The sequence below is a fragment of the Copadichromis virginalis genome, linkage group LG18 (assembly GCF_057382275.1).
Source record: "Copadichromis virginalis isolate Kocher_CV1m ecotype Utaka linkage group LG18, C_Virginalis_male_GT1.1, whole genome shotgun sequence".
Taxonomy (NCBI): Eukaryota; Metazoa; Chordata; class Actinopteri; order Cichliformes; family Cichlidae; genus Copadichromis; species Copadichromis virginalis.
This window is the reverse complement of record NC_140635.1, coordinates 31,543,639-31,570,739: the sequence shown is the minus strand read 5'-3', so window position 1 is coordinate 31,570,739 and position 27,101 is coordinate 31,543,639. Positions and strand designations below refer to the sequence as shown.

General features: G+C 39.6%; 1 protein-coding gene across 8 annotated transcripts in view; it reads right to left on the bottom strand.

Moving 5' to 3' along the window:
• Positions 1-27,101, bottom strand: part of ctnnd2b (catenin (cadherin-associated protein), delta 2b) — a 236,594-nt gene that overhangs the window by 76,913 nt on the left and 132,580 nt on the right. For 3 of the 8 annotated variants that reach the window (XM_085440168.1, XM_085440170.1, XM_085440174.1), the window contains 7 exons: positions 17,245-17,396; positions 16,846-17,019; positions 15,268-15,413; positions 9,797-10,047; positions 9,143-9,274; positions 6,225-6,468; positions 1,487-1,543 (listed from right to left, as the gene is read on the bottom strand). In XM_085440168.1, the coding sequence (XP_085296294.1) occupies positions 1,487-1,543; positions 6,225-6,468; positions 9,143-9,274; positions 9,797-10,047; positions 15,268-15,413; positions 16,846-17,019; positions 17,245-17,396 (1,156 nt within the window). The remainder of the gene's footprint in view (positions 1-1,486; positions 1,544-6,224; positions 6,469-9,142; positions 9,275-9,796; positions 10,048-15,267; positions 15,414-16,845; positions 17,020-17,244; positions 17,397-27,101) is intronic. The other 5 variants (XM_085440169.1, XM_085440171.1, XM_085440172.1 and 2 more) reach the window with 3 other exon arrangements.

Below are 27,101 nucleotides of genomic sequence, written 5' to 3'. Positions count from 1 at the left end.
ACTTTCCAAAAAAGTTTGGTTAATTCCAATTCATTCATAATTTAAGGGGGTATATTTTTTTACGCTGCAAACATACAAGTGTGACAAATATGCAACTTTTCACAGCACAGTATACACATTATAAACTGCTCCAACTTTTGAGTTCAGCTTAGAGTGAGATTTGTGTCGGGTTCACTTCGTATCCTGTTCAAAACACAATATTTCTGCTACATTGTATGCATTTAAATTAGAAACCTTACTTTTTTGCTTATGTGCAGCCAGTGATGTTTACTGATCCAGTCTTTTCTGTTTTCACTGACAGAAGCCTATGGACTCATGTTCTCAATTCCATTGGTTCATTAATTCACTGGGCTCATTTCATTTTGACATGATTCAACATAACACAATAAAACTACTAATCTGTTGATTCATCTCCTCAAACATATACAGTAAATAAAGTCTAGTCTAGTTCAGTGAGCTTAGCTTGTGAATTTGAATCCTTTATAAGGGATTTTCCAAGAGCAGCATTAAATTCTTGTATTGGTTTGGACAATAACACCCTGACTGGCACTGATAAGAAAATCACTGGCATTTCACATTCTGAAGAGTGAGCTAATGTTGTCTGTGTCAGTACTGTTAGTTGATTTTACATATCTGGTTAGTACATTAGTTTATGAAATATGTTCTTAAGTGAAACATAGTGGCACATTATTAAATGGATCGACAGCCCTCTTTAAAAGGAGACATGTGAAAAAACAAAAGTGCTTGGACAACTCATAAAACCACACAGGCTAGCAGGGATATTTATAAGCACTTGTTGGAAATTGAATATTTTTGGCTTTTGGCTTCACTGAGTTCAAGATTAATGGTGGTGCTTCAGTAATTTTCAGGAATAAAGGAAAACTCATGTATTCATGAAAACAGATCTGTTTGCATTCCAGAGATGAAAAGATCAGCACCATTAAAACAAAATACAAAAACAGGTGCGAAAATGAAAACCGGGCAAGCCACGTGAATACACTTGACACAAAGTCACTTCAGAGATGATTCAGACAGACAATGGAGACAAATGAACGGCCAAATAAACTAACAGATAGATAAACTCATGAAGGTATGGATGGAGACATGAAAAGCCAATGGAGAGAATGAGGAATGTTGACAATGTAAAAGAGGCTCTGATAGCCAAATACCTACAAATTGCACGCAAAGCAATCGATATTTGGTTAGCGATATCATTTTCTTGTCTTTCTTTGCTCATGTTATGTGATGACGTGATTAAATCCTGATCTGCTCTCCAATTTAGAACCCAAGTAACACTAAGAATAAAAGTGATTCCTGCTTAATGCAGTGCTAAATGGGTGACAATGCATATATGAAATGTTGTCATGCTAACATTAACATCTGTTTCTGATAGTGGTGCCATATAGAGAGGATGGAAAGATTCAGTGAATGAGACAAAGGTAAGATAGACAGAATGTACAATAGTATAAATAAATAGTTGGATTACTTTGTCATTCTTTGCTCGGCTTGATTTTGATTCCACACAAGGAATTCGGGGTCGTACCTATCGAGGGGGGACAGGCAGAGAGAAACAAGAGAGAGGTATATGTCGACTGTCTGGTAACAAATTATTCAATACCTGTTATAATAGCGATAATTAATAGTAATCAATAGAAATCAAAATTGTAGCCAGTAGACTCATCTTTCTCTCTTAACATTTTGTTATCAGGCAATAGAGGATGTGGGCAGGGTGGAGAACATGCACTTGGAGCAGATGGTTGGGAAATGGCGAGTATGTCAGATAAAGAGAGGGTCTCCGGACAAAAGAAACAAGGTAAGCCCTTGTTGCTTTCAGAAATTTAGCTATTGGTGGTTGCATAAATACCGTATAGCTTAAGGGTTTAAATAATTTTTAGGTCAACTTAGCTGTTGAATGATGGCAGATTCATTAAAGCTAAGCAGGACTGGTTACACAGTAGCTAACGAGTGAGAAAATGACAAGCATTCCGGAGCCTGTTCCGTGTAAGCTGGGTTTATTTAGTTAGATTTAAATGAGACGTTAAACATATGCTTTGTATTTTGGGTAACTATGTCAGCTTATGGAAGTGCTACATATTTTACTTTTGAAGGCTACTGCTCATGAAAATCAGAAATACAGTTAGAATATTTCCAACGATTAATCCAAAAAACGATTTACAATACAGAAATGTCAAACTTCTTAAAAGCATCTTTATTTCTTTAGTCAATATTTGGTTTTGGCTCCTTTCCCATGAATTACTTTATCAGTGTGGCGTAGCATGGATGTAAGCTTGTGGCACTGCTGAGGGACTGTTGAAGCTCAGGTTGCTTTGGCAGTGGCCTTCTGCTCATCTGTAGCATCTCCATAAAGCTTGTCAACAGATGAAAGAACAAAGTGCTCCGAAATCTCCTGGTAGATGGCTATGTTGACTTTGGACTTGATAAAACACAGTGGACCAACCCGACCGTAGCACCGGCAGATGACATGGTATCCCAGATGATCACAGACTGCCGAAACTTCACACTGGACTTCAAACACCACTCTTTCTCCAGACTCCAGGACCTCAACAGATCTAGAATCCAGTTCTTTTTCTGCATAGCTCTGGTAGCTTGCAGATGTCTTTCCATGTTGCCTCTTGATGCACTGAAACCTGTTGAATTGACTCCTTGTGAAGTTCTTCAAATTTCTTGAATCTTTGAAGCTCTTTTCTTGACAATCCTCTTATAGCTACAGGCATCTCTGCTGATTGTGCATTGTGCAGCTAGTCCTAACACACTTTCCACTCCCAGTCAGCTTTCCATTAATACACTTCAATACAGCACTCTGAACAGCCAGCCTTTTCAGCAATGACCTTCTGCAGTGTACCCTCCAAGTCGAGGTTGTCGATCATTAGAACAACTGTTAAGTCAGCAGTTTCCCCGGTGATCGTAATTGTCTTTACTGAAGTAGAACGAGACATACACAGTATTTATACTGTTTGAATTATGTACTCAGCTCAAAGTAGTCTTAGAATTTGAGGTACTGAATTTCTGGTTTTCATGAGCTATAACCTTCAGTGCTGGAACTTTAAAGACAAAGGGTTTACCAGTCAAAGTTTGGACACACCTTCTCATTTAATGTTTGTTTTGTTGTTGTTTTTTTACATTTTCATAACTATTTACAACATCCTCACTGAAAGCATCAAAACTATGAATGAACATATATGGATTTATGTAGTAAACAAAAAAGTGTGAAAGTTTAAAACATGTTTTATATTTTAGATTCTTCAAATTAGCCACCCTTTGCTTTGATTACTGCTTTGCACACTCTTGGCCTTCTCTTGATGCAGCACTCCATCACTTTCCTTATTGGTCAAACAGCCCTTACACAACCTGTTGAAGAAACAATGGTCCAACTAAACACAAACAGGATGGGATGGCATGTTCCTGCAGGATGCTGTGTTAGCCATGCTGGCTCAGTGTGCCCTCAATTTTGAATAAATCCCCAAAAGTGTCACCAGCAAAACATCCCCACACTATCACAACTCCTACTGCATGCTTCACAGTGGGAACCATGCATGTAGAAACTGTTCGTTCACCTTTTCTGCATCGCACAAAGACACAGCGGGCGGAACCAAAGTTCAGACCAAAGCACAGATTTCCACTGGTCTAACTGTCCATTCCTTGGCCCAAAGAAATCTCTTCTGCTTGCTGCTTTTCCTTAGTAGTGTTTTCTTAGCAACTATTTGACCATAAAGGCCTGATTCGCGCAGTCTCCTCTGAACAGTTGATGTAGAGATGTGTCTGCTACTGGAACTCTGTGCTGCATTTATCTCGGTTCTAATCCTAGGTGATGCCAACTTGTGATTTTTGAAGCTGATGACTTGGATGAATTTATCCTCAGAAGGAGAAGCAACTCTTGGCCGGTCTTTCTTGTGCATGGTCCTCATGTGAGCCAGTTTCGTCATAGTGCTTGATGGTTTTTGCAACTGAACTTGGACACACATTGAAAATTTTAGCAATTTTCCAGACTGACTGACCTTCAGTTCTTAATGTAATGATGGACTGTCGTTTCTCTTTACTTAGCTGACAAGGCATTGAAAACCATTTCAGGTGACTACATCTTGAAGCTCAATGACAGAAGGCCAAGGGTTTGCAGTGCAACGCAAAGGGTGGCTACTTTTAAGAATCTACAATATAAGACAGTTTTTTTTATCAATTTTTTCTTTGCTACATAATTCCATATATCTTGGTTCATATGTTTGATGTCATCAGTTATGGATCTACAATACAGAAAGTAGTAAAAATAAAGAAAAACCATTAATTGAGAAGGTGTGCCCAAACTTTTGAATGGTACTAAATGTATATATACATACATTTACAGAGTATTTTAAAGTTTACCTTTTTGAAATAAATAACAAAATAATTTTTTTTCACAATATTTTTGAGACATCAGTAGATGCATAAACTCTGTGTTCGCAAAACATGTAGGAACAATCCAGCATGTATGACTGTAGCGTGTGTGCACTTATAGGCTGTGCTGACCAATGGACCAATCTCCCAGAACCTGGACAGGTTAAATGAATAAGTCTGCTTCTACTCAATATTTCCCTCACTGCCAATGAATCCCACACAAAAGGCAAAAAGCAGAAAACCTATGCTCTGGTATAATCTTCTTTTTGGCCACAATGAGATTTTTTTTCTGTGTGATAGGGTGTTCTCCAAGACCTATTAAAAACCTCGGACCTATTGTACTTCATGACTTAGGGGCTGTATTGGGCACTATCCTTCAGTGTTCTAAATACTTCTGCACGTATTAATAGAAAATACTGCTTACTAGAAGCTACAGTCCCTAGCTGCTTCAAGAAAAATAGTGGGCCTCAATTTGTTTTATCTTCAAAGATCTGAAAGTCTTTATTGTGTTCAGCTGCTGAGCGTGTCAAAGAAAATGTAGAAAAGTCAGACGGTACAAACAAAGAGTTTGAGCCTTTTTGAATGGGATTTTTTGAGAGTAAGAAAGATGTAGCATAACACCGGACCCTCCCTTTAACAAGCTACTCGTATGACTTTAGATGCCGCTTACATCGGCATGTCGTGTGCATGTCGTGAGCGTAAAGCAAAATGCCATGCATCAAAAGTCCGCCCTTTAAATGTAGCAGTGCAGATGTGTTGAAGGTACACAACGATGATGCCAGAGCTAAAGAGTGACCAAACAAATGACGTGAGTGCAATGTGCACACAGAAATAAACACTTGGACAATGGGTGAATGTAAGAGCAATGACGACAACAACAGCAAAGAGAGCTAATGAAACAAAAGATAGTTTTGAGTTTCTAAATTTCACAATAAGCAATTCAAGAGAAAGTGAGCTCCTCATTAGAGAAATAAATTTGTGGAAAAATAAACATATCCGCTGCCTGTACCTGAACTAACATATCCCAAACAGACAGTTCAGCTTTAATTAGGCTACTTCTATTTCTGACAGCTAGTCTGTGCAGCCATTACAAAGAAGAGGCTAAAAAATAAAAGAGAAATCCAAGAATAGTATTTCAAACTTCATTTTAACTAGGACAAAAGAGTGATAAAAACAGCTATTACACTGTCTCTTTATGTCTCTCTAACTCTTTTTTTTAATGTGTCACTCTCTCTCTCTCAGACATCCACACTCATACAGAGATATCTCCTGGTCTAGAAGACGACTTCATGCAGACTTTCCGCATTAACTTTGTCTACCTGCTGCACAGAACGTGACTGATTGCCACTGACAGAGAGCCACTCCACTCCTAACAGCAGCAGCAAACTCTTAAATTGGACCTAGAGGTGTGCACAGGCATTGGTACAACAGTGTGAACACGCCCCAACACCAGGCAAACTAGAGAGGACAGTGAAAGATGCGGCGTGATGTGTGCCTCATACTAAAGCCCAGATTCAGCCAGTCTTTTTCTGCACTCCACTGTCAAATCCTGACAGTCAATTATGTGCCGATGTGCTGCAAACTGTGGGTGTCGCCATGTCGCACTTCCAGCTCTGACACCACGTTTGCGGTTTTCAATCAAACTCTTTTCTTCATTAAAAAAGCTCAATGTTGCTCAGGTTAATGATACTATTGATATTTCCTTTAATAATTCATGTTTCACTTGGTGAATCTGGCCCTCAGTAAGTTTAGTGAAAAGTGGAAAGGGAGCAGAACGAAGGGTCTCATTAATAAGCCAGAGCTGATTCGAAGTGAAAATGGCCGTCTTTTCTCACCTTGGGTCCTTCTGGATGCTGTCCACTGATGGGGATCGGCCCAGCGCCGCCTCAGGGGGGAGGGCGGGGCCTGACTTGCTGTAAGGCGACTCGGTCGACGGACAGAACTGCAGAGTGCGGTACGGATTGGCGTAGTCGGCCGCCCCGCCTCCTGTGGCAAAGCTGCCTCTCTGGAAGGTGGCGGTGGCGCTCTGGCTTCCCGTTCGCTGTAAGGGGATTGGGTCGACACCGGGGGAGGGTGGGGCTAAAGTGGAAAGAGGAGCGTAGGGACAGAGCAGATAATTGAGGACCTCTTGGTACAACTGGTTCACCACTGGGATTTGATGTAGACGAGGAGGGCAAGGAGCAGGGGATCGCAACCAAACATGAGCACCAACACAAGGATGTACAAACACACATACACACACAAGACCAGCACCAATGGAAGAAAGTGACACAGAAAAATAAGTGGAAAGAAAAGAATAAAAAAAGCAAAAGTCATTAAAAAAATAAAGAAAACAAACAGAAATAATGAAGCAGATAAGAAAATCAGAAACACACGTGAAACATGCATGCACCAGACCTCCCTCCTTCACTTTAAAGCATAGCCAGATTGCACCAGTCATTAGATCACTATTCTGTCACCATGTCCTGCAGTGCACTCACCCACCAACCACAGCAATATTGGCCACCAGGTGATAAACGGCCCCCTTTTAGAGATCTACAAAGTCTGTGTGGCTTAGAAGGAAAAGGGTGGTTGCATCCTGTTGGAAACTCAATATTTTACACTTCTTTGTTAAGATTTAGCCACTCAAAATTTACTATGGACACGGTACTGAAATTAGCTCCTAATGTTTAAGAAAGCCTGTATTCATAAGGGTAATCTGCTTGTTGAAAATGATTAGTTGCACAGCAGCAAGAAAACAATATAAATGCACACATATTAGATTCTTAGCTTTCTTTGTCTTTTGTTTAAAAAATACGTTAGTTTTACAATTTTTAGCTTTAGAAGTGCTGGTATAGGAGTTTGTTAGCTTTGGGGAGATCCAAGCTAGCTGTTTTCCAATGCGTCAAGAACAGCTTTGAGCTAATTTGAAGCTAATTTGATGCTTGCTGTAGCTTCATATTTATTGTATGGAAGGCAGAGTGGCAAGAAAGACAGTTTGGCTGTTCATACTATTGAATACATTTGCAGTTTGTCAGACTAGCTCTAATAAATTCTCCATAGCGAGGGTCTGTAGCCTCAGGGCTGTTGCACACTTTGTGCAAAAACATCAAAACACTTTAACGCAGACCAGCGAAGGCCATTTGCCATGTTTTACACACACACATGAATTATCTTCTCGTTAAACAGCAGTTTGGGAACCATTTGGGCATGACAGTCTTGAGCCTGCCCTGAGGGAGGTGTGCTGGGTCATTTCTTTGTGTGCGTGTGTGCGCAACTTGATAACTACAGGGACCTTGTCAAGCCCTGAGGAAATTCACCTGTGATGTGAAATTTCCAAGTCTGCTCATCATATTGATGCTCTTTGAATTGACCTTGAAACATAGTCAGGCTTCAACAGAAGAAAAAAAACAGGTATCTGAAAAACAGTGTGGCGTTTGGCTGCTGTCGGGACTCTCATTCATACGCGCGCAGCTGGAGATGATGACCGAGCTATTTCGATGCATCAAAGCAGTTTATGCGTGTGTACGGGGAGCCAGCGTGACAGAAGTGACCTCGGATCTTTTAATTAGCAGAGTGAAACTATATTTTGGAAGGAAACTGACAGTAATTTTTCCTCTTTTTGCTGTGCACATCTCTTTATGGAAACGTTCACAGTTGAGACGACCGAACTGGCAGCACAGTATCAACAACATTTTAGGACATGGTTGATTTGCTTTGATTTCAAAGCACCCAAGCTAACGCCCATGGGATTAATTGAGATTAATTTTCAGCCTTGAAACTAATTAGTTAACAGACTGTGACTGAGAGACAAATTGCCATTGAGACCCCAATTGGATTTGCCTACCTGATCTGGGGAAAAAGCGCTGCACGATCAGATGGAACCAGGAAATCTCTTATGTACATCAGCCTTTAATATAACAGCACACCATTACAAAACACCTGCCTTCTGAGAGGCACCATGCTGTGCCTTTTTCCTGCTCTCTTTGTGAGGATTTTACAGACCTGTTCCTTTATAAAAGATATTTTCTCTCATAGTTACTCACTGATTTTTAAATCTAGATGATTCCCTGGGTGATTTACACACTGCAGTTATTTATGGTCATGGACTTGTTTGAAGACGTTTTGGTGGCCGTCTTCGCAGCCACGGTATAATCAAGCCCAAGTGTTACTGCAGGTTCAAATAAGTCATTTACTAATTGCCGGTTGTTACTACAGGCTAAAAGAAACGAAGTCTCAGCTCACAGTGGGTGCTGCAGTTATTCAGCACTACAATTACTCCAAGTTAGAACACTTGGAAGAGACGCACAGCTGAAATCAAAGCATCACAAGCAGAGTGTTATTCTTCTATTCTGGGTCAATCTTGCACTAAATGCTAGATCCTACATTTCCCACAATTCATCTCTTCCATATTCTTTACCTGACTGCTACTGTACATGTTTGTAACACACACTTCCCATTCACTATCTATCTAACCAATGCAATGTATTCTGGTAGTGTCACCTTTTGAGAGGTGAGGCCCTCTTTAGTTGGACCTATTTTATAACACAGTAAGTGAAACACTATGTTGGTTTTCTTTTGAACTGATTGTCCACATAAGGGTTTCGTCCAGTCAGTGTTTGCACTCCTGCCAGTCATCTCTTATCCCCGTCTAGTGGCTTGCTCATCAAAATTGGGGTAGATGCGTCACATGAAAACTCTGAAGCATCTCCCCCATCTTCTACAGGCACACTCCAAACACTGAACCGTCGTATTTCCCTTCTCCAGATCTCACCTTGTCCTCTAATGTTAGGTTTGGTGTAGACTCTGTCTTCATAGATGGGGTCGATGTGGTGTTCAGGGGACTGCAGGGGTCGCAGTTCGGAGCCCAGGTGACTGTGCTGGCTACTGTAGGAACCTCTGGACCCTGGAGAACGCAAGGCGGTGGAAGTTAGACATAGTGACAGATGGATGCATGTGTAGATTTATAAAAATATTCTCGTGGGATAACACTGAATGACAAATTCGACTACAAATGAAAATAAATGATGAAATGCATTAATAGATATGCTTTCATGTACTGGACTGCTTCTGCTCTAGTCATAAATAAAAAAATAGCCATTTACCCTGAAAGCAAAAGAATACACAATAAATTAGGGATACTGTATGCTGGGGAAATGTTTAAAAAAACAAATAAAGCAAACTTTATTTTGAATTTGAGGGTCTTATCTTATTTATTACAAAGAACATCTAATACATTTGAAATAAAATCTTGACAAACTTTAGTCATTTGTTAACATTTGTTTACAAAGCTACAGGGGGAAAAGGCCACAAATGTAGAAAATGTTTCTACATGTTCAGGAAAAAAGTAGAAAATGAATGACTTGACAAGACTCAATGGCATTTGACAGAAACACACATAGAAAAGTAATCATAAAGGTGTCTTGACCTCTACCTGCCAGGCTACCAGGCCTTTGCAGGGTTGCGTTAGCGTACAGCTCGTGGGAAATCTTGTAGGTATCTGCTCCGATGTGATGCAGCATGCGCTTGGTGGGCGACAGGGTGGCATAGCTCCCCACCGCAGAGCTAAGCTGGTGTATGGGTGACGAGGAGTGATTTCCCCCTGGAGAGGCTACCATGGGGAGCGGTGAGGACGAGCCGCCAGCACCTGATGCTACCATGTTGATGGGGGATGAGGTGCTGAGAGAGGAGGAGACACGGAAACTGTTGGACTTTTTGCGTGAACATATTGTGTTTTGTCTAGAATGAAATTACATTCGTAAACATAATAGAAGTGAAAGAGAGCAAACATCAACCTAGATTAAGAGACAAAGATGAATAGCACAGTGTAAAACACAGATGCATCGATAACGGTGCAGCAGACATGCATATCCGAGTTCTAATCTCACACAGAGTTTTGTGTACCCATCTAGTGTTGCGCCAAACAGAAGCATTCAGGCCTTTTTCAGACCTCACCTAAATAGTGAAACTTCACCAAACAGTAGTCAACAAAAACAGAAAAAGAAGAATAAAATCTGGCAATCAAAGTGTCTGTAACTACAGCTACAGAGATCCATCATCCATGTATTTCCTTAATTGTTTCTCTACCATCTTAGGTGAGAGGTGTGGTGCACACTAGGCCGGTCGCCATCTGAGGGCTGACACAGACAGACAGGCACCCACTCACACTCACACCAATTTAGAATCACCAGTTAAACTAACGAGCATGTCTTTGGAAATGGACTGAAAAGGGTCAAATACAGCTCACTGGACAGTTTTTCAAAAATGTGTCCTGATCTAGTCTGAAACTAGATAAGGACACGTTATTAACCTTTTTTACTGCTATTCCTGGTGTGGTGACGTCAGTGTTAGCCTAAACTACACAGCAGTTGAAAGTCAGGCTGTCGATGATCTTTTTTTTCTTCTCAAGTTCTTTAAAGGAAAAAGTAGGCAATTGGGTTTAAAGGTAAATGCATTTAAAGGGAGGTTTTTCTTCATGGTTTTACCCACATCAAACTGCGCTTTATTTCACACCTCTGCTTTAATCCTTAAAGTCATGTTTATTTGTTCAGTAGCTGCCAAGACTAATCTTTTCTGAATATTAAACAAGCACTATGAGTCCCTTGTGTATTAAATAGTATTCACTTAATTATATTAGTGGATACTTGTATCAATTATTGGAAAATCAATGAGTAAATGAATACTCTGTTCCCTTTAATCACATTTTATTTACCTTCAAATGGAGGTGAAATTTGATTTTAGCTTTTTTAATCATCAGTATTTTCTACTGTTATTTTAACCTACATTTACATCACACATATCATATTGCTAATCCATGGTTATTGGCATATAATATACCATTCTAATAAGGGATTTGCTGTATACATTTCCCCCAAATGTATCATATTTTTTGGAAAGCATCTCTACTTGAATTTAAAATAAAATTCTGTGGGTTTGAACAACATTTGGCTCCACAGCATGAGCTTGTAAAGACTGGCCCACCAACAGTCTGCTACTTCATTAGGGGAGTTTTACTTTTAAATCTTTACTTTTCAGTACAGATTTCCTGATCACGCGTGGAGTGCTGAACCCTTCAATCGATCCGTCGAACGTTAAAGACAGGATGATGTAGCACCTTTATTTGTTTCCATTATAGAAAACATTCTATGCAAATCGTGACATTCCTGGATAAAAATAAAAATGTCTGATATTAAACTTTTTCTTGTTGCCAAACTAACACGACTTAAAAACGACTCAGATGTGAAACAGAGGAGAGGTCTCGTGTGTTCTTTAAACCTGAAATGTGAAGTCGTTGTTTAGTCAATGTCATACGGATAACTAACGATTAAGAGCTCTTGCACGCCTCTGGAAGCCTTAGCTGTGGTGCATCATTTTCTGGCACCTTCCCACAATGCACTGCAGTGATTTAAATAATTTTCCATCTCCTCACTGTTTTTTTTAATAGCAGTCAGTGAAAACTGGTTATCTGCAACAATTTTTCCTCACCAACAGCCACAGACATGCTCTCTACTTTTAAGGTTAGACTCAAAACTTCCCATTTTGATAAGGTTATAGTCAGGCCCGGATCAGGTGACCCCGAAGCATCCGTTAATTATGCTGCTACGTGATTCCCTGTGACACACTGAGCATTCTCTTGCTCACCTTTTTTCATTCCCCGGGTGTTTATATACTACTGCTGCATGTCATTACATTTTGTCTTCTTTCTCCAATAGTGTATGTTCTGTCCTGTCTCTGGTGCTCTCTTCTTTTGGCTGTTCAAATGGAGTTTTTCCTTCCACTGCTCAAAGTGTTTGCTCATAGGGGATTGTCTGTTGGGGTTTTCTCTATAGCATCTTTACCTTACAGTATTAACAGTGTTGGTAGTAATGGAATACATGTAGTAATGGAATACATGTACCGCCTTTACGTATTTAAAATACAAAATATGAGTAACTGTATTCCATTACAGTTACCGTTTAAAAAGGTGATATTCAGAATACAGTTACTGTGTTGAAATAAATGGATTACACGGCAGTCTTTTCTTGTTTCATATGTTAGGCTATGCCCTCTTTATTTTTGGTAATTCCACGCCGGTGGAAACCCAAACAAAACACGCATTAAGAGGCTCTAATGCCTGTGTCTCAATCTCACGGCCCATGTCACCCGTACTTGACGTGAAGAAATATTTTTAAAAATTATTATTCAAAAAAATTATTTAATATCAAGGCAGAGTGTTAGTGTTTTATATACGCGTGGAATAATTTTCTATGGAAGATCGCAGCAAAAAGTGCAGCCGTACCTAATGTCCACCCTACTGTTACTCATTTTAAGATTTAAAACTCTAGTTGGTATGGCGAGTATTCTTCAGTAATGGTAATAAATCACACAGCAATAGTACATTCATGTAGTTGTAAAAAGCATGATAATATATTAAGTAATCCAAAGTATTCAGAATACGTTACTCTCATTGAGTAACAGTATTACTCAATTACTCTCATTGAGTAACGTAACGGAATACATTACAAATACATTTTGGGGCATGTAATCTATAATCTGTAGTGGGATACATTTAAAAAGTAACCTTCCCAACACTGAGTATAAAACGCAAATGTTGTTGTGATTTGGCACCATATAAAAAAAAACCCCAACAAACTTGAATTGAGCTGAACTGTTTATGATCTTACTCCAGTGTGTACATGGCTGCTAATTCAGCCCTTTCCCCATTGCAGCAGGCCACCTAGAACTCGATTTTCCAGTGCAAGTCAGAGCACAGACATGCAAATTCACATATTCTAAATGTCCCTTGCATAAAGGCAGAACTGTACAGCAGAGAGAGCCCTTGCTGCGTGCTTGGCTCGGTCAAACACCTTTCGTGACAAGGAATTAATAAAGCCTACCAACAGTACACAGAGTATTCTGTCATCTGTGTGTCACCATTCTCAGTCCAAGCTGTACAGAGGAAATGCCATAACCTGCTGTGATCATCTACAGTAAGATCATTTACAATTTGGTAAATTAACAGCAGTGAGCATGTTTGTACCCATTTGTACCTCTGTTGTAGCTTTTGTCAGTTGTTGTGGCAGGATATGGGAATCTGTTAATGTTCATCTTGGTGCCGGTACATTACCTCTGATGATGCACGGTGCAGTGAAAAAGTATCTGCCCCATGATTTCTTAGATTTTTTGCATATTTATCACATTTACTTGTTTCAGGTCATAACACAATTTTTAACATTAGACAGAAATAACTCGAGAAAATACAAAAAAATGTTTTTTTAATTGATTTAACCTATTCAGGGGTAAAAAAACTATCCAGTTCTAAATGACCCTGTTTGGAAAACTGACTGTCCCTCCTTGTTAAATTAAAACATTTTCTGGAAATCTGAGTTCAGCTTCACTGGCCACACTCAGGTCTGATAACTGCTGGACCTGTTAAATCAAGAAATGACTAAAAAAGAAAGTGAAGTAGGCTAAAAGATCTCAAAAAGCAACACATCATCCCACAATCTTAAAGAAGCAGCTGAAAAACAAAGTTAATTGACATCTGTCACCTTGTAAAGAGTTACAAAATTCTTCAGCAAACCACAGTGAGAGCCATTACCTACAAATGAAGAACACTTGAAACATTGGTGAACCTTCCCAGGTCTACCAAAATTACTCCAAGAGCATATTGATGACTCATCCAGGAGGTCACCCCAGGCCCGGAACAACATCTATAGAACCACAGGCCTCAGTTAAGGTTCATGATTCAACAGAAATGGCATCCATGGGAGAGTTCCAAGGAGCAAGAACACAAAGGCTCATTCCACATTTGCCAAAAAACTTTGTGATGAGTTTCAAGACTTTTGGGAAAATATTCTGTTGACTAACAAGACAAAAGGTTTTTGAGTCCTGTTACATCGGCTGTAAAACTAACGCAGCATTTCGTAAAAACAGCATCATACCAACAGTCAAACATGGTGGAGGTAGCTACAAAACCTGGACGACTTACTGTAACAAAATAAGTAACAAATACTGTATAACACTTAAAGTGTACAGGGCCTATTTTGTGACCATGGGATAGGCCAAGCCTATTGAGTTTCTCTGTGCCCCTCCACTTTGGGATTTTACTTCTCAGGTAGGTCCCCAAGACGCCCCCACAGCATAAACTGGTAAGTTAGTAAGTAAAGTAAGCCACGGGGCGATCGTTGCTCAAGAGTTGGCAGTTTGTCTTGTAATCAGAAGGTTGCCAGTTCGAGCCCCTCTGGTGGTCAGAGGGCCCGGTGGCGCCAGTGTCTGGCAGCCTCGCCTCTGTCAGTGCGCCCCAGGGGACCTGTGGCTACAATGTGGCTTGCCATCACCAGTGTGTGAATAGGTGGATGCGCTTTGGGGTCCTTAGGGACTAAGTAAAGCGTCATACAAATCCAGGCCATTTACCATTTAAAATTTTATATACATAGCACCTTTCTGGACAAAAGGTCACAAAGTGCTTCACACAGAGATAACAAGGTATAAAACAAAAACAGACAAAAAGTGATGTGTTTTTAGTTGTTTTTAAAATAGACTACTGAGTCCACAGATCTTTAGCTCAGTGGGAGAGAGTTCCACAGTCTGGGGGCCACAGTTGCAAAAGCTCCGTCTTCCTTAGTTCTCAGCCTTGTATGCTGTATAACAGGTAGGCCCTGATCACGTGACCTCAGGGACCTGCTAGGGACATAGGGCTATAGAAGTTCAGTGATGCAGGCTGGTGCTTGTCCATGAAGAGCTCTGAATGTCAGAACCAGAATCTTAAAATGGACTCTGAATTCAATGGGGAGCCAATGCAGCCGTATTAGCAGCGGTGCCACATGTGAGTACTTTGAGGATTTGGTCAGAAGCCTTCGGTTAGTAAAGATATATTCTTCAAATCGATGTATAATTTGTGTATAGAGTCAGACCAACCTGTAGGATTTGGCGAGTCGGCTGGGTGATTGCTTGGGTGAGGACACTCTCTGTAGTGTGGCGTAGCTGGGCATGTCAGCAGAGGCTGATCCCAGCCGCTGCAGCTTGGTAGGAGATCCCACCGCCTGCAGAGGGGAGCTTACGCGCTGCAATGCAAGATTTGTAATTCATTAATTGGGAATGTCACTCACATTAAATATTCATCCTCTCTTCTTATTCCTATCATTACTTCCATAGAGATGAACAACTCCCCCCCCGGAGCTGGAAAACCAGAGAGCAGAAACTCTAATCCGTGATAACATCCTGATGAAGAGCTCTGGGTTATCAGACCAAACATGAAGTCACGACTGTAAACTTTTACAACCAAATGAACTTGAAATGCAGCCGTGAGCAACGGGCCGCCAAATGAAGTTCCCTCAGAATTGAATTGGTTGAACAAATATTTCCAATGCCTTTCAGGCACAGAGCTAAAGGGACAATTTAAAACACTGTTAATTTGGACGAGCGTGGTCAAGTTGTGATACACCGGAAAAGTGAAGGTAAATCAGTTTAAATGTTCAACGGAGTTACAATAAAGAATTATGAAAAATGAACTAATGAGTGAACAGTAGTGTAAATCGCCACCTGTTACAGCACATGTTAGTGCAAGTTTGATGTTTTTTGGTTTTTCCCTGTGGCAGCCAACAACCAGAAGGCTGCACACTTTCTAATAATCACTGTTACATGAATAAAAAAATCAGAATCATGGGTAATAAATCCTAAAGTTAATTAAATTGTTATTTGACTGTTTCCAAAGCAATGAAACGATATTGATAACCTCTAACTATAGTGATGATAGCATATGTATGTATTAATGTCTTTATGCACACATTCTCTTCCGTAATGGGAATCTGAACAAAGCTTTGCATGAACATCGTCACACATGCAGTGATCATGTAACTGCGAATGCAATGTTACGTTCTCACGTGTCACGTTTAACGTAATGACTTTATAGTTACCAAAATTACAGAAATAAAGTCAACTAAACGGGACTTTGTAGTAACAGTTCCTGCAAGAATAACGATAATGTATATAAAAGAAAGAGCGGGCTCAGTTTGGATACCTTTGCAACAGACACTGACACCATCCAGTGAATATGTAAGACACATTCTGCTTCACAGGTTTTTCTCCACAAACATGTTGAGCAACATAAGGTCGAATGTTGAATTTGTTCAGTGGTTCTGAGATTTTAACATTTGTTAACAAAAGCTTTTTCTGTCTCTCTTTTGTGGGTTTGTCAGCGGGATGTGTGAAATAGACACGTAATTTGGCAGAGATTTGGTGGCCTTTGCCACAACGATTACCCGAACAATGCTTGCTGACTCTGTGTTGAAAACGTGTGAAAATACTACAGCTTGTATCTTTTGAGATCAATGGAAGCAGCTTGAATTTGACTTCAGTATTAGTGCATTAGAAATTATCCAATCGCTACATGAAACCCTTCAATACACTTTGGTTGCAGTGTGTACAGGAGCAGTGGAGAACGCATCAGTCACACAACAACTGAAGCATCATAGTAATACCTTTAGGGATATGTACCTGTGCAGGCAAAGTGGCACACGAGTAATACATGGATGGTCCAGCAGGTGCAGGTCCGCCCTCTGTGGACATGTGGAAAGCGCTGCCAAAGGCCTGCTGGGCAAATGAGTCTCTCTGGGACTGTGAAGGAGAGTCTGTGCCTGCTAACTGGGCAGCTGCACGGCTGGATGTCACCTGAAGATGGGTGGAGGGAAGAAACATAAGACAGATGAGGGGAAGAAGGGGTCACACAGAGAGGGAGAAAGGAAGGGGGAGACAGATGTGAATGAAGATGTAAGAGGACAAGAAAGGAGGGTGAAGAAGAGCGCACAGGTTAGGAGGACACGGGACAGGAGACACGAAGAAGACAGAGGGCCGGAGAAAGGGCATTTGGAGAAGGTAAATTAGAGGAACAAGCACCTGGTTGTAGCTGTGGACTGCTCCTCCGATTTGCCCACTGCGGCCTGGGACTGATTCTCCAAGTGTCAGCCCTTGATTACTATGGTAACCAGCTGCTGCATAGGCATCTTGATTGTTAAGCTGTAAAGCGCTTTGGGACAGGAGTCCTTGTCCTGATGGGAAAAATGAAAAAGAGTCGAATTAATAAGGGTGATGAGCACTGGCCAAGGACGTGGTTACTGAGCCTGCACAATGTGCAAATTTTTTAAGGAGAAAAATCCTGTTCATTAAATTCATTAAAATGATCTTTAAAAAAGAAGAATCTGGGTTAGCAGTCTGAAGAAAGCTAAAATGATTTACAAGAAATTTGTTGACCAGTGTCAAAAGCCACCTTACAAACAGACTTTATTTCTGTCAAGCTGCTTTTATGTAACTGTTTTCAAATGACTCTTACTTTCTACAACAGTCAGTTATTGTGTAAAGACTTCATCTGTCTGTGGCCTTGAAGGCATTCTGTAACCTACTTTACATCCCACGTGTTATACAATGTATTTCTTTTTTATGGGAGAAAGACTAAACGTGAATACAACAAGCAGGACTGTGTTGGTCTGTAACAGACCTTGAAATGAAGAATAGAGAAAGGAAGAAGCACACTGAAGGCTGAAATGGGATGAAACAGATTTACTTATCGTCCTGTTTTAAGGCATCCACTTGCTTTTTACCCACTATGTTATTCTGGCCTCTCTCCACTCTCTTCCAGTCATGCTCCATGACCCTTAAATCTCACTCTATTCCTGACCTCCATTTAAAACACACTCTTTTCCTGCCTCTATCAGTTCCTTTATTGCTCTCGACTACCTGAGTGTCTCTCCCTCTCTCTCTCCATTCCATCTGCCTGTATAATTCAGCAGGGAGAGTGACACAAAAGTGTTAGAATGAGGCCAACAATGAAACTTTCACAAACTCACTCAAGGATGCACTGAAATAATCCATTTTCATTTGCTGTGAAAAAGTAAAACTTGTGGCTTCATAAATAAAAAATGAAGTGTAGTTAGTGAAAAGTTCTTTTTTTATTTTAAAAAAAAAGACTGGTAGCTCTCTTAACTACTAGTTGAATATGAAGCTAGTGGGTGGAGTGGGTTAAGGCGGCATTAAGGGAGCATTCACGTGTAAGGACTGTTTCAACATTCGACGGTGGGTGTGGCAGATTTTCAGCAGGGTATTTTTACTGATGCTACCTTTTGCAGAGATAACCAGTGTGGTGGTGGTCAACAGGTTTGCCTTTCAAAAGGCAATCATCATCTCAACATAAGAATAATAATCATACCATCAAGGACTCACAAATGTAAGCGCATTCCTGGAAAGGGACTGACGAAACTGCCGGAATGGGTGTAAGGGGGATGTACAAAGAAGTGGGAAAACTTGAAGGACAAAATATGGTTGCCCCAGAGAAAACAAGAAAGGTCCCCATTTTGATAATTAGAGGAAACACGAACCCAGCCTACAGGGACTCACGAGCTAGAATACTCCTCATGTCAGTCGCATGTCTGGAAAAATGGGAGCATTGCATCAGGAATGGAGCCTGGCGTTAAAAAATAATCAAATATAAGATCCCATCTGCTGCAGCCCCTTTATGGAAATTAGGGAGTAGGCAAAAGAAGGCACAGCAGTGCCGTAGTAATAGTCATTTATGGCAAGGACACAACACCTTCATTAGAAATTAGCACGAGCCAAGCTATCTGCCTAACTGCCAACAACAAAGTCAGGAAGGTACTGCACAAGCACCTCCCTCATTCTCTCTGAATAGTTTCATAATGTGATTTGATCGAATAGAAGGATGACTGTGATTTTATTGCTGGCATTGGCTTGAAAAGTTTAGCTAAACTTTTCAGCACAAGCAGAACGATTCAAGTTTGCAAGACATCGCTCACCTCTATTAGTCTATCAGCGCCTGTGTAATTAACAACAGAGTGCTGGTTTTAGGGGTTTTTTTCCCCTCTTTAAGACCACCACTTTTCCACAGGTCCTGGTTGATTTTTTAAAGATACCAAGACACTTTAATTCTGCAACATTTTGGATATTGAAATGAATTACCTTCACTAAGCACCATGGGGAGTGAATTTTCAAAGCCCAACTACTTCATAAATGCTGCTTTGTGATGCCAGTTTACTGAATGCTGACTTTTACAGGGTCAGAAAACCAGCAGCTCCAAGCTAACTGAAGGTAAGATAATAAAAAATTGCTTAAACGTCAGGCTTAGCTAACCCTCCGCTGGCTGTGTGAACTAACTGGTAAGAGAATGGAAGTTGTTTTCAGTCTTCAGGGAGAAAAAAAATAATAGTGGTTTGACTAGATCCAGCCATCATCAACAACACTAAAACATCATCTCATGACAATGTGCAAAGGATCCACTGCCAACACTCTGGACCCAGACACTACAGAACAACCCCAAATACTGAACTACAAAATATAATCTTGTGATTGACTAGTGCTTCTTCCCCTCAGCTGTTACAAGGCGAGCTTATACAGGTATTTGGACACTTTTATAAATAGTAAATGCGCTAAATGACCTTTAACCTCATAAGATAATAGTCTAGTCTTAACAGCCTTTGAACTGACACGAAAGCATACATAACAGGTTCTAGATTTACATTTAAAGGGTTGATTCAATCTCTCAAGAGTTTATCCATCATGATTAGAAATAATAAAAAACAAATTTAAGACCTTTTACTTTGTTGTATTTTTTATTAAGGCTCTACAAACACAAAGTAGCATCGCAGTGATAATTAAATCAGTTTTACACATTACCAGTCTTAACACGTCGTTCCACATCATAACACTTTATTTTTTATGACAGCAGCCAATTTGTGAACATAAAAGTTTTAGACCAGCATTTCAAATAATACAAAAATGGAGCAAGTGACGCAAAAAGTCATAATCCTTATTGGCCAAGACATGTTTAGGTGTCTGGAACAACATTTAAAATGCATCTACATGGATGCTATTTTTATGTCTCCATGTTTAATAGGGAATGGCATTCCGAGTCAGGAAGAGAGGCAGGGTTAACTAGCTGACGACTGCGTTAGAGCAGAGTTAAATAGGTTAACAGCAGGTTTACGCTATCTTACAGCCAAAGCATAATGACATTAAATGCTTCACTGCTAATTTTACATGCAGCCTCATTAGGGCTTCTAAAGCGTTTGCAGTCTTGTGATTTGCACATGGACCATTTCATTTCCAGTGTAAACATGCAAACATGCGTAGACTGTGACACATAACACAGACTCACGCGGCACGGAGGCATGAACCATAATCACAAAAGCATCTAGAAAGCATCAAATGAGAATGTTAAGGGAATAATTTGGGAAGAGGAGGGCGGGAGCTGCTTGTACAACAGCCAAAACCCTCCCATCTCTCTTATTAAAGTGCTGTTTCATTTTTGATGCAACCTTGATTAATTCACTTTGGTGATGATAGCAATAATGTTCCTAATAAACGGCTTTAATTACAGAAATTAAACTTTTTTTAGCCAATAAGGTATTTTAAAAAAATGGTGTCCCGTTGTAGCTGCAGCGTTGCATGCATGTATCAGCAGATATACTAGATTACGTTCCCTTTATCCTGGCAAAATAACTGACTGCACCCATGTTTATTAAATTTTTAGCACTCAGTACTCTCAAAGGAGTTCTTGAGCTGTCCTCTGTCAGCAGTGGCTGTTCCTTTAATCTCCGCTTGTGTCACTTTTTTTGCCAGCAGTCTAAGAATCAAACCAAGAACGGCGCACGGGACAAAACCAAGAAACGTTGCTTGTTTGTGATTATTAAAGAAGAGAGAAATCTTAGTGCCGGCGGTCCATAAACACTGCACGAGGCAGATAAGGCCAGCAGCTAACGGCAAAAGGAGGCACTCTGGATAAAAGGGTTGCAAAATAAAGCACGACCAAAGTGAAAAGTCACATTAAAGTACAGAGAATGGCTGCAGGCGGAGTAGCTGGTGATTCTGCATAATTTAAAATGTGATATCAAGCTAAGGGTGCTGGCTGAGTTTACTGGGTCGAGGCCTCAGTGTCCAATATGCTCATCTTCCGAGAGTACACACGTATATGCATACACAGGCTTAAAACACACATGCACATGCACACGCGCGCGCGCACACACACACACACACACACACACACACACACACACACACACACACACACACACACACACACACACATAGTGAAATGAAGGAATTTGTACTCCAGGCCTGTTTGAGATCAATTCACACACTCTCATGCACACAAGAGTCAAATGTGTGTGTACAAAGCCAGGGGACATTTTCCACAGTTTTTCTTTGCCACTTTAGGTGTGTTTCATATGGCTAGTGGAGCCTTTAAGGAAACAAAGGGCCTCATAAATACATTATTACTCATATGGCATGACACTAAAGGCTCCACTCATTCCGTCTGATGTAAGTGAGTGTGTGTAGGAAAAGATAGGGGTGTATTAGTGTAGTAGCAGGAAAGTAATGGGGTCCTGTAAGAAGGTCTCTGCTTGTACATTTTAATATCTATTCAGAGCTGAGTGAACAGACACACGCACACTTGGATCCCACCTGCCCCCGTGATCTCATGCATGAACACTGAGCACATTTGCATATACCTGAATCTACGGAGTTGTGCACATTCTGACCTCTTTTCTCTTTTCTGTCATGCACGCAGACCCAAAGAGCTTTTCTTCGTGACCAGACTTCTCGATTGACATGTTTTAATATTTCATGAGGTGGTCTATATTTAGATGCCCATTAGAGGCACGTCGAGTCTGCAACACAAATGAAACTGCATGCACGGTCCCAAATAGCTGCTCGCAACACAGCCGCAAACACCAGCATGAAGCAGCGTGAAGACACTCGGTGTACTCTGCTGCTGTGTCACATTAATCTGCTCAGCAGCTCGAGTAAAAGGCATGGATTCTGCTGCTCCAGTGGGCATGGGTTACAGGTGTGTGTGGGCGTATGTAAACATCTCTTCATTTGTCATACAGGTATTATATTTCCTATGCATGCATGTGCTTGGCTGTGTGCTAAGTAGTGTGTACTTTTAACTAAACGAGACAAAATAAAAATGTAAGTGCAACCGGCAAACAGCCCTGTGTGGTTAGTTTAGTTTTACGAGTGAGTTAAAAAAGCTGTTCTGGTTTTCTAAAAAAGGGCAGAGTCAGTTCGTTTCAATATCAAGAGCAAAAACACAACAGGCTTTTTTTCAGCGTTAAATGTTGGAGCAGCTAGCAGTAAATCACACGTCACAAACCTTGGTAAGTCAGTTTGCGCGCTTGATTTAAATATTCTCCTCGCTATCTTTTGTACCTTAAAAAACAAGCTCCCAGAAATACATATGCAAAAGGGTCAGTCACAAAAATCTCTGAGTTCCCACCTCTTAAATTCAATCTTTTCATTGCGCTCTATCATAGCGCAACACACTAGTAAATTTCGTGCATTTTAAATCATGCTAATAAACAGTGTTTTCTTAACACAAGCAAACAATTATTTGCCACGATTAGAGTAATTTCCCACGTAATTGGTGATTGATTTCAGAGAGTTAGCATTTCTAGACAGCAACTCTAAATCAATCGCAGCTTTTATCATCAGAGCTAGCTAGCAAGTTGAGCTAACATTGAATGAGTTGGCTTAAAGTCTCCGCCTGAATAAAAAAATACAATAAAAGAATTATGATAGAGGTATCAAGGCTAGCTATGCAGCTTGCATATTAAAGACATGGACAATGTCAGTATATACATTCTAAGACTGACATTAAGAATGATTTCCCAGATATACTCAATTCTTTTCAATTCAGTTAGCCGATAACATCCATTAGCATCTATGCAAGTTTCTTAACAGGATTCATATACTACACACTAGATGCGCTAGTAATGATATATGTGTGTGTGTGTGTGTGTGTGTTGCTAATGTAACTAGCTAAGTCGTGACATATTATTGTGTGGATGCTTTAAGCATCCACACTATTGAGTTCCTCTTGGGACTTCCGTACACTTTTTGGCACTTAACTACTTCCGCAATTTTCAGCCGATTTTCACCGTTCAAATTTTAAACTATTCTGCTATTTCTGCTAATGTGTGCTATGTCTTTTGGTATTTTTCACTATTATACTTTTTAAAATATTAAGCTTAATTTGTCCCATTGAAATGAATGGGAAACTTCTGCAATTCTGCTAAAATTTGCTTGTTTCTGAAACTTAACTACTTCCTCATATTTTCACGTAGAACAACCATTCAAACTTTAAAATGTTCTCAAATTATTGGGCTATTCAGGTATAAATCAGCTTTTTCAAATCTTTTACCGTTTTACTTTTATGCCTCTTAAAGTTTTCAGTTGCACAATTGTGATTTTTCACAAAATACATGCGTTGTTATGGTTGCTATGCACTTGGCTTCCAGTGTGCCACTGAAGGTTTTGCAGTCTTCTCTTCATGTCCGAACAACTTCTTGCTACTTGCTCAATTTTCACTCAACTTCCACAAATTATACATCAAAACGTAGGTATTTTTGCTGGCTTTCCGAAAATGTCACTATCATTGTTGTGAGATTTATAGAATTTTGGCAAATCTCCTCAGACCAACACAAAGTCGCAAAACTCTCCATAGAAAGTCAATGGAGAGCTTGTTCAAAATCACCGCTTGATTTCTGTAACGAGAGGCATATTCAAATCGTTATATCTCCTTAACGAAGCAAAGTTAAGACATAAGGCTTGTCCCAGTATATCTTCAGACACTCCTGACGCTCACAATTCAAGAATTATTTTCTCACCTATTACCATTCTGAAATGAGTTAGACTTGTTTGAGGGTAGGAAATTTGTCCTTCGCTCAGATTTCTTCAGATTTCAAACTCTGGAAATGAACCACTTTTTTCTCTCGTCATAACTTTTTGTTGGATTTCCACAGAGACCTGAAAATTTCCATGACTGTTCACCAAAGCCTGCTGTCTCTTACGGTGAAAGAATGATATCGATACTCCAAATAGATTTAGAGTTAGAAAGCGTTGTTTGAGGGCAAGTCAAGGCAGTTTTTGCTTCGCTCTACTCAGTTATGGTGCATTACAAGTCAAATATCTTTAATAATTCATATTTTAATGATAAATTGTCAACACTTGAAGATTCCCCCATCTCTTCTGAACAAAACGGTGTAAAAATGACCGCTCTAGCCCCTACGGTTAGGAAATTATGGTCATTTGTTTGAGGGAAGTTGTCACTATGAGAAATAGACTGCAATAATCCTGTCTCTCTCTGTGCTGCGTGCACCTGTTTTGGCGGGAAAAAATACACAGCCTCTCTGATTGGTGGATTCAAATTCAGCAGCTCCCAGTCTGCTCTACTGAGCTAGAAACTTACTTCTCTCTCCCTGTGTGTGTGTGTGTGTGTGTGTGTGTGTGAGACAGAGAGAGAGAGAGAGACAGAGAGAGAAAGCCTTTTAATGGGATGATCTCATTGTAAGATTTAAATTCAATATATTTAGAATGGTTGACTGAATTGGATCTTGTGTGTGTGTCTCTCTGTGCATGTGTGTTTCCTTATGTGTACATATTTGTGATTGTGTGGCTGTTATATTTTTTTTTGCTGATTTTTTCATTTAACAAGTATATTTGAGGGAACCTCAGCATGTTCAGCATTTTTTCAGCTGTCCATTTTGCTTTTCCAATTTTTCTGTTTAAGTTATTACTATTGTGCTAAATCATACTATTTCTGCTATTTTATAAGATTTGTGCTAAATATAGTATTTCTGCCAAATATAGTATTTCTGATTAATTAGAGTTTTTCTACCAAATAGCACAGTATTTTTGCTTTTTATAGGATTTTTATAGGATATTTATATTGCTTAATATAGTATTTCTGCTAAATTATAGTATTTCTGCCATTTTATAGTATTTGTGCTAAAACATAGTATTAATTTAAAATTACAATATTCATAGTTCATCACAGTGTCTCTGGTAAATCACAGTATTTCTGCTATGTTGTACTATTTTTCTAAATCATAGTGTTTCCATAATGTTTAAGTATTTCTGGCTAAATATATTCTTTCTGTTATCTTATACTATTTCTCCTAAATTCTTGTATTTTTGAGAAGTTATCATGTTTCTGGTAAGTTACAATATTTCTGCTAAGTTCTGCTATGCTATTGTATTTCTGCCAAGTATTATGTTTCCTCTAAGATATTGCAGTTCTGCTAAGTTATTCCATTTTAGCAAACTTCTTTTGCTTCTGCAAAGTTTTTACAATTTCTGCAACTTTTCAGCTTTTTCAGCTAGTTTTTGCATACAGCTTAGCTTTAAAGCATCCACACTGCATTTTCGCAGGAAATGCAAATTTTTCTAGTTTCCTTTGAAAGTAATCCTAGTAAGAATGTGTTATTCCATTTATAGCAAAACATCATCAGTCTACAATTGTGTGAGTTGTTTTTCTTTACTGATCAAGACAGCTGGATTTTACAGTGAGAGGCGGAAGCATATGAATACTTATAGAAGCCATTTTAAATAGTTGAAAAACCCAAATGTTTCATGTTGTAAACATTCACACTCATCCCATGCTTAGATTATTCAGTAAACTGTAAACTAATTGTTCAGATATGTCGTTAGAACAGAAAAAGACAACATTTGTCCCATTTTCCTAACACTAACACACCAATATGAGTTCATTAATGCTGTATGTTTGACTACATCATTGCTTCTGTTGTTCCTCTACTCACCCTCTTGTTGTCCGCACTGCCTTTATCCTGTCTGTGGCTGACCTGCCATTCACTCTTTCTCTCTTTTGATTAGCCAGTGAGTGACACATTGCATAACTGATATTTTACATTTGAAAAATTAACATTCCTGTTTGTGTTGTGTCGCATCCGTCTGTGAATGTTAATGCACAATACTGTGCATGCACACCTCTACAACTTTTCCGTGTTTTCATGTGACACAGAGAGACTGAGGAGGAGCTTCTTCCCGCAGGCGATACGGTCTCTCAATCACACCACCACACAGTACTGACCCACACATATGGTTCTTACACACACACTGGACTTTCTGGACATTGTTTTTGCACAACACTGGTCACTATATTCTTCATTTCCAGTTAATACTTGTACAGCTGCTGTTATTGTGTATATATTTATTTATATTTAGATTTCTTCATACATTCTTATATAGTTCTATATTGTGTATTGTGTATTTTGTTGTACAGTTATTTTATTTTCAACTTTAATTTATATATTTTATCTTATTCTTCCCAGTTAAATTTACCCTTCATTCTAATTTGTGTTGTACAGTTATTTCATTTTTAACCTTAATTTATATTTTATTCCTTCCTAGTTAAATTTACCCTTTTTAATTTTTCATATTTATTTCCTTTCTTATTCATAGCCTTTTCCTTTTTTGTTTTCTTTAGGTCACGAGCAGTTGTCCAAGCATTTCACTACATATCGTACTGTGTATGACTGTGTACGTGACAAATAAAATTTGAATTTGAATTTGAATAAAATTTGAATTTTCATTCAGCGCTCAGTGTGTGGATATATGTAGCTTAATGTGTCTGTGCTGTTTAGCTGCATGTTGGTGTGTGTGCCTCACCTCTCTGTACTGTGAACAGCAGGACAGCTGACACCTCAGCAAGGATGGATTAGCATATCAAACTACTGGCAACACTGCATGTCTCCTGACAGCTACCGCTCTCGCATGGGGTAGAATATAGAGTAACACCCAGTAGCATCCCTGGGACCAAGTATAGAAGGTTGGGAGCGGTTTCACTGAGTGCTCTGACAAACTACTTTAAACTTCACATTAAAAAGCAGCACAACCTCTTCTTCTAGCAATTGTTTCTAAGTTTTCAAGGAACTTAGCAGATA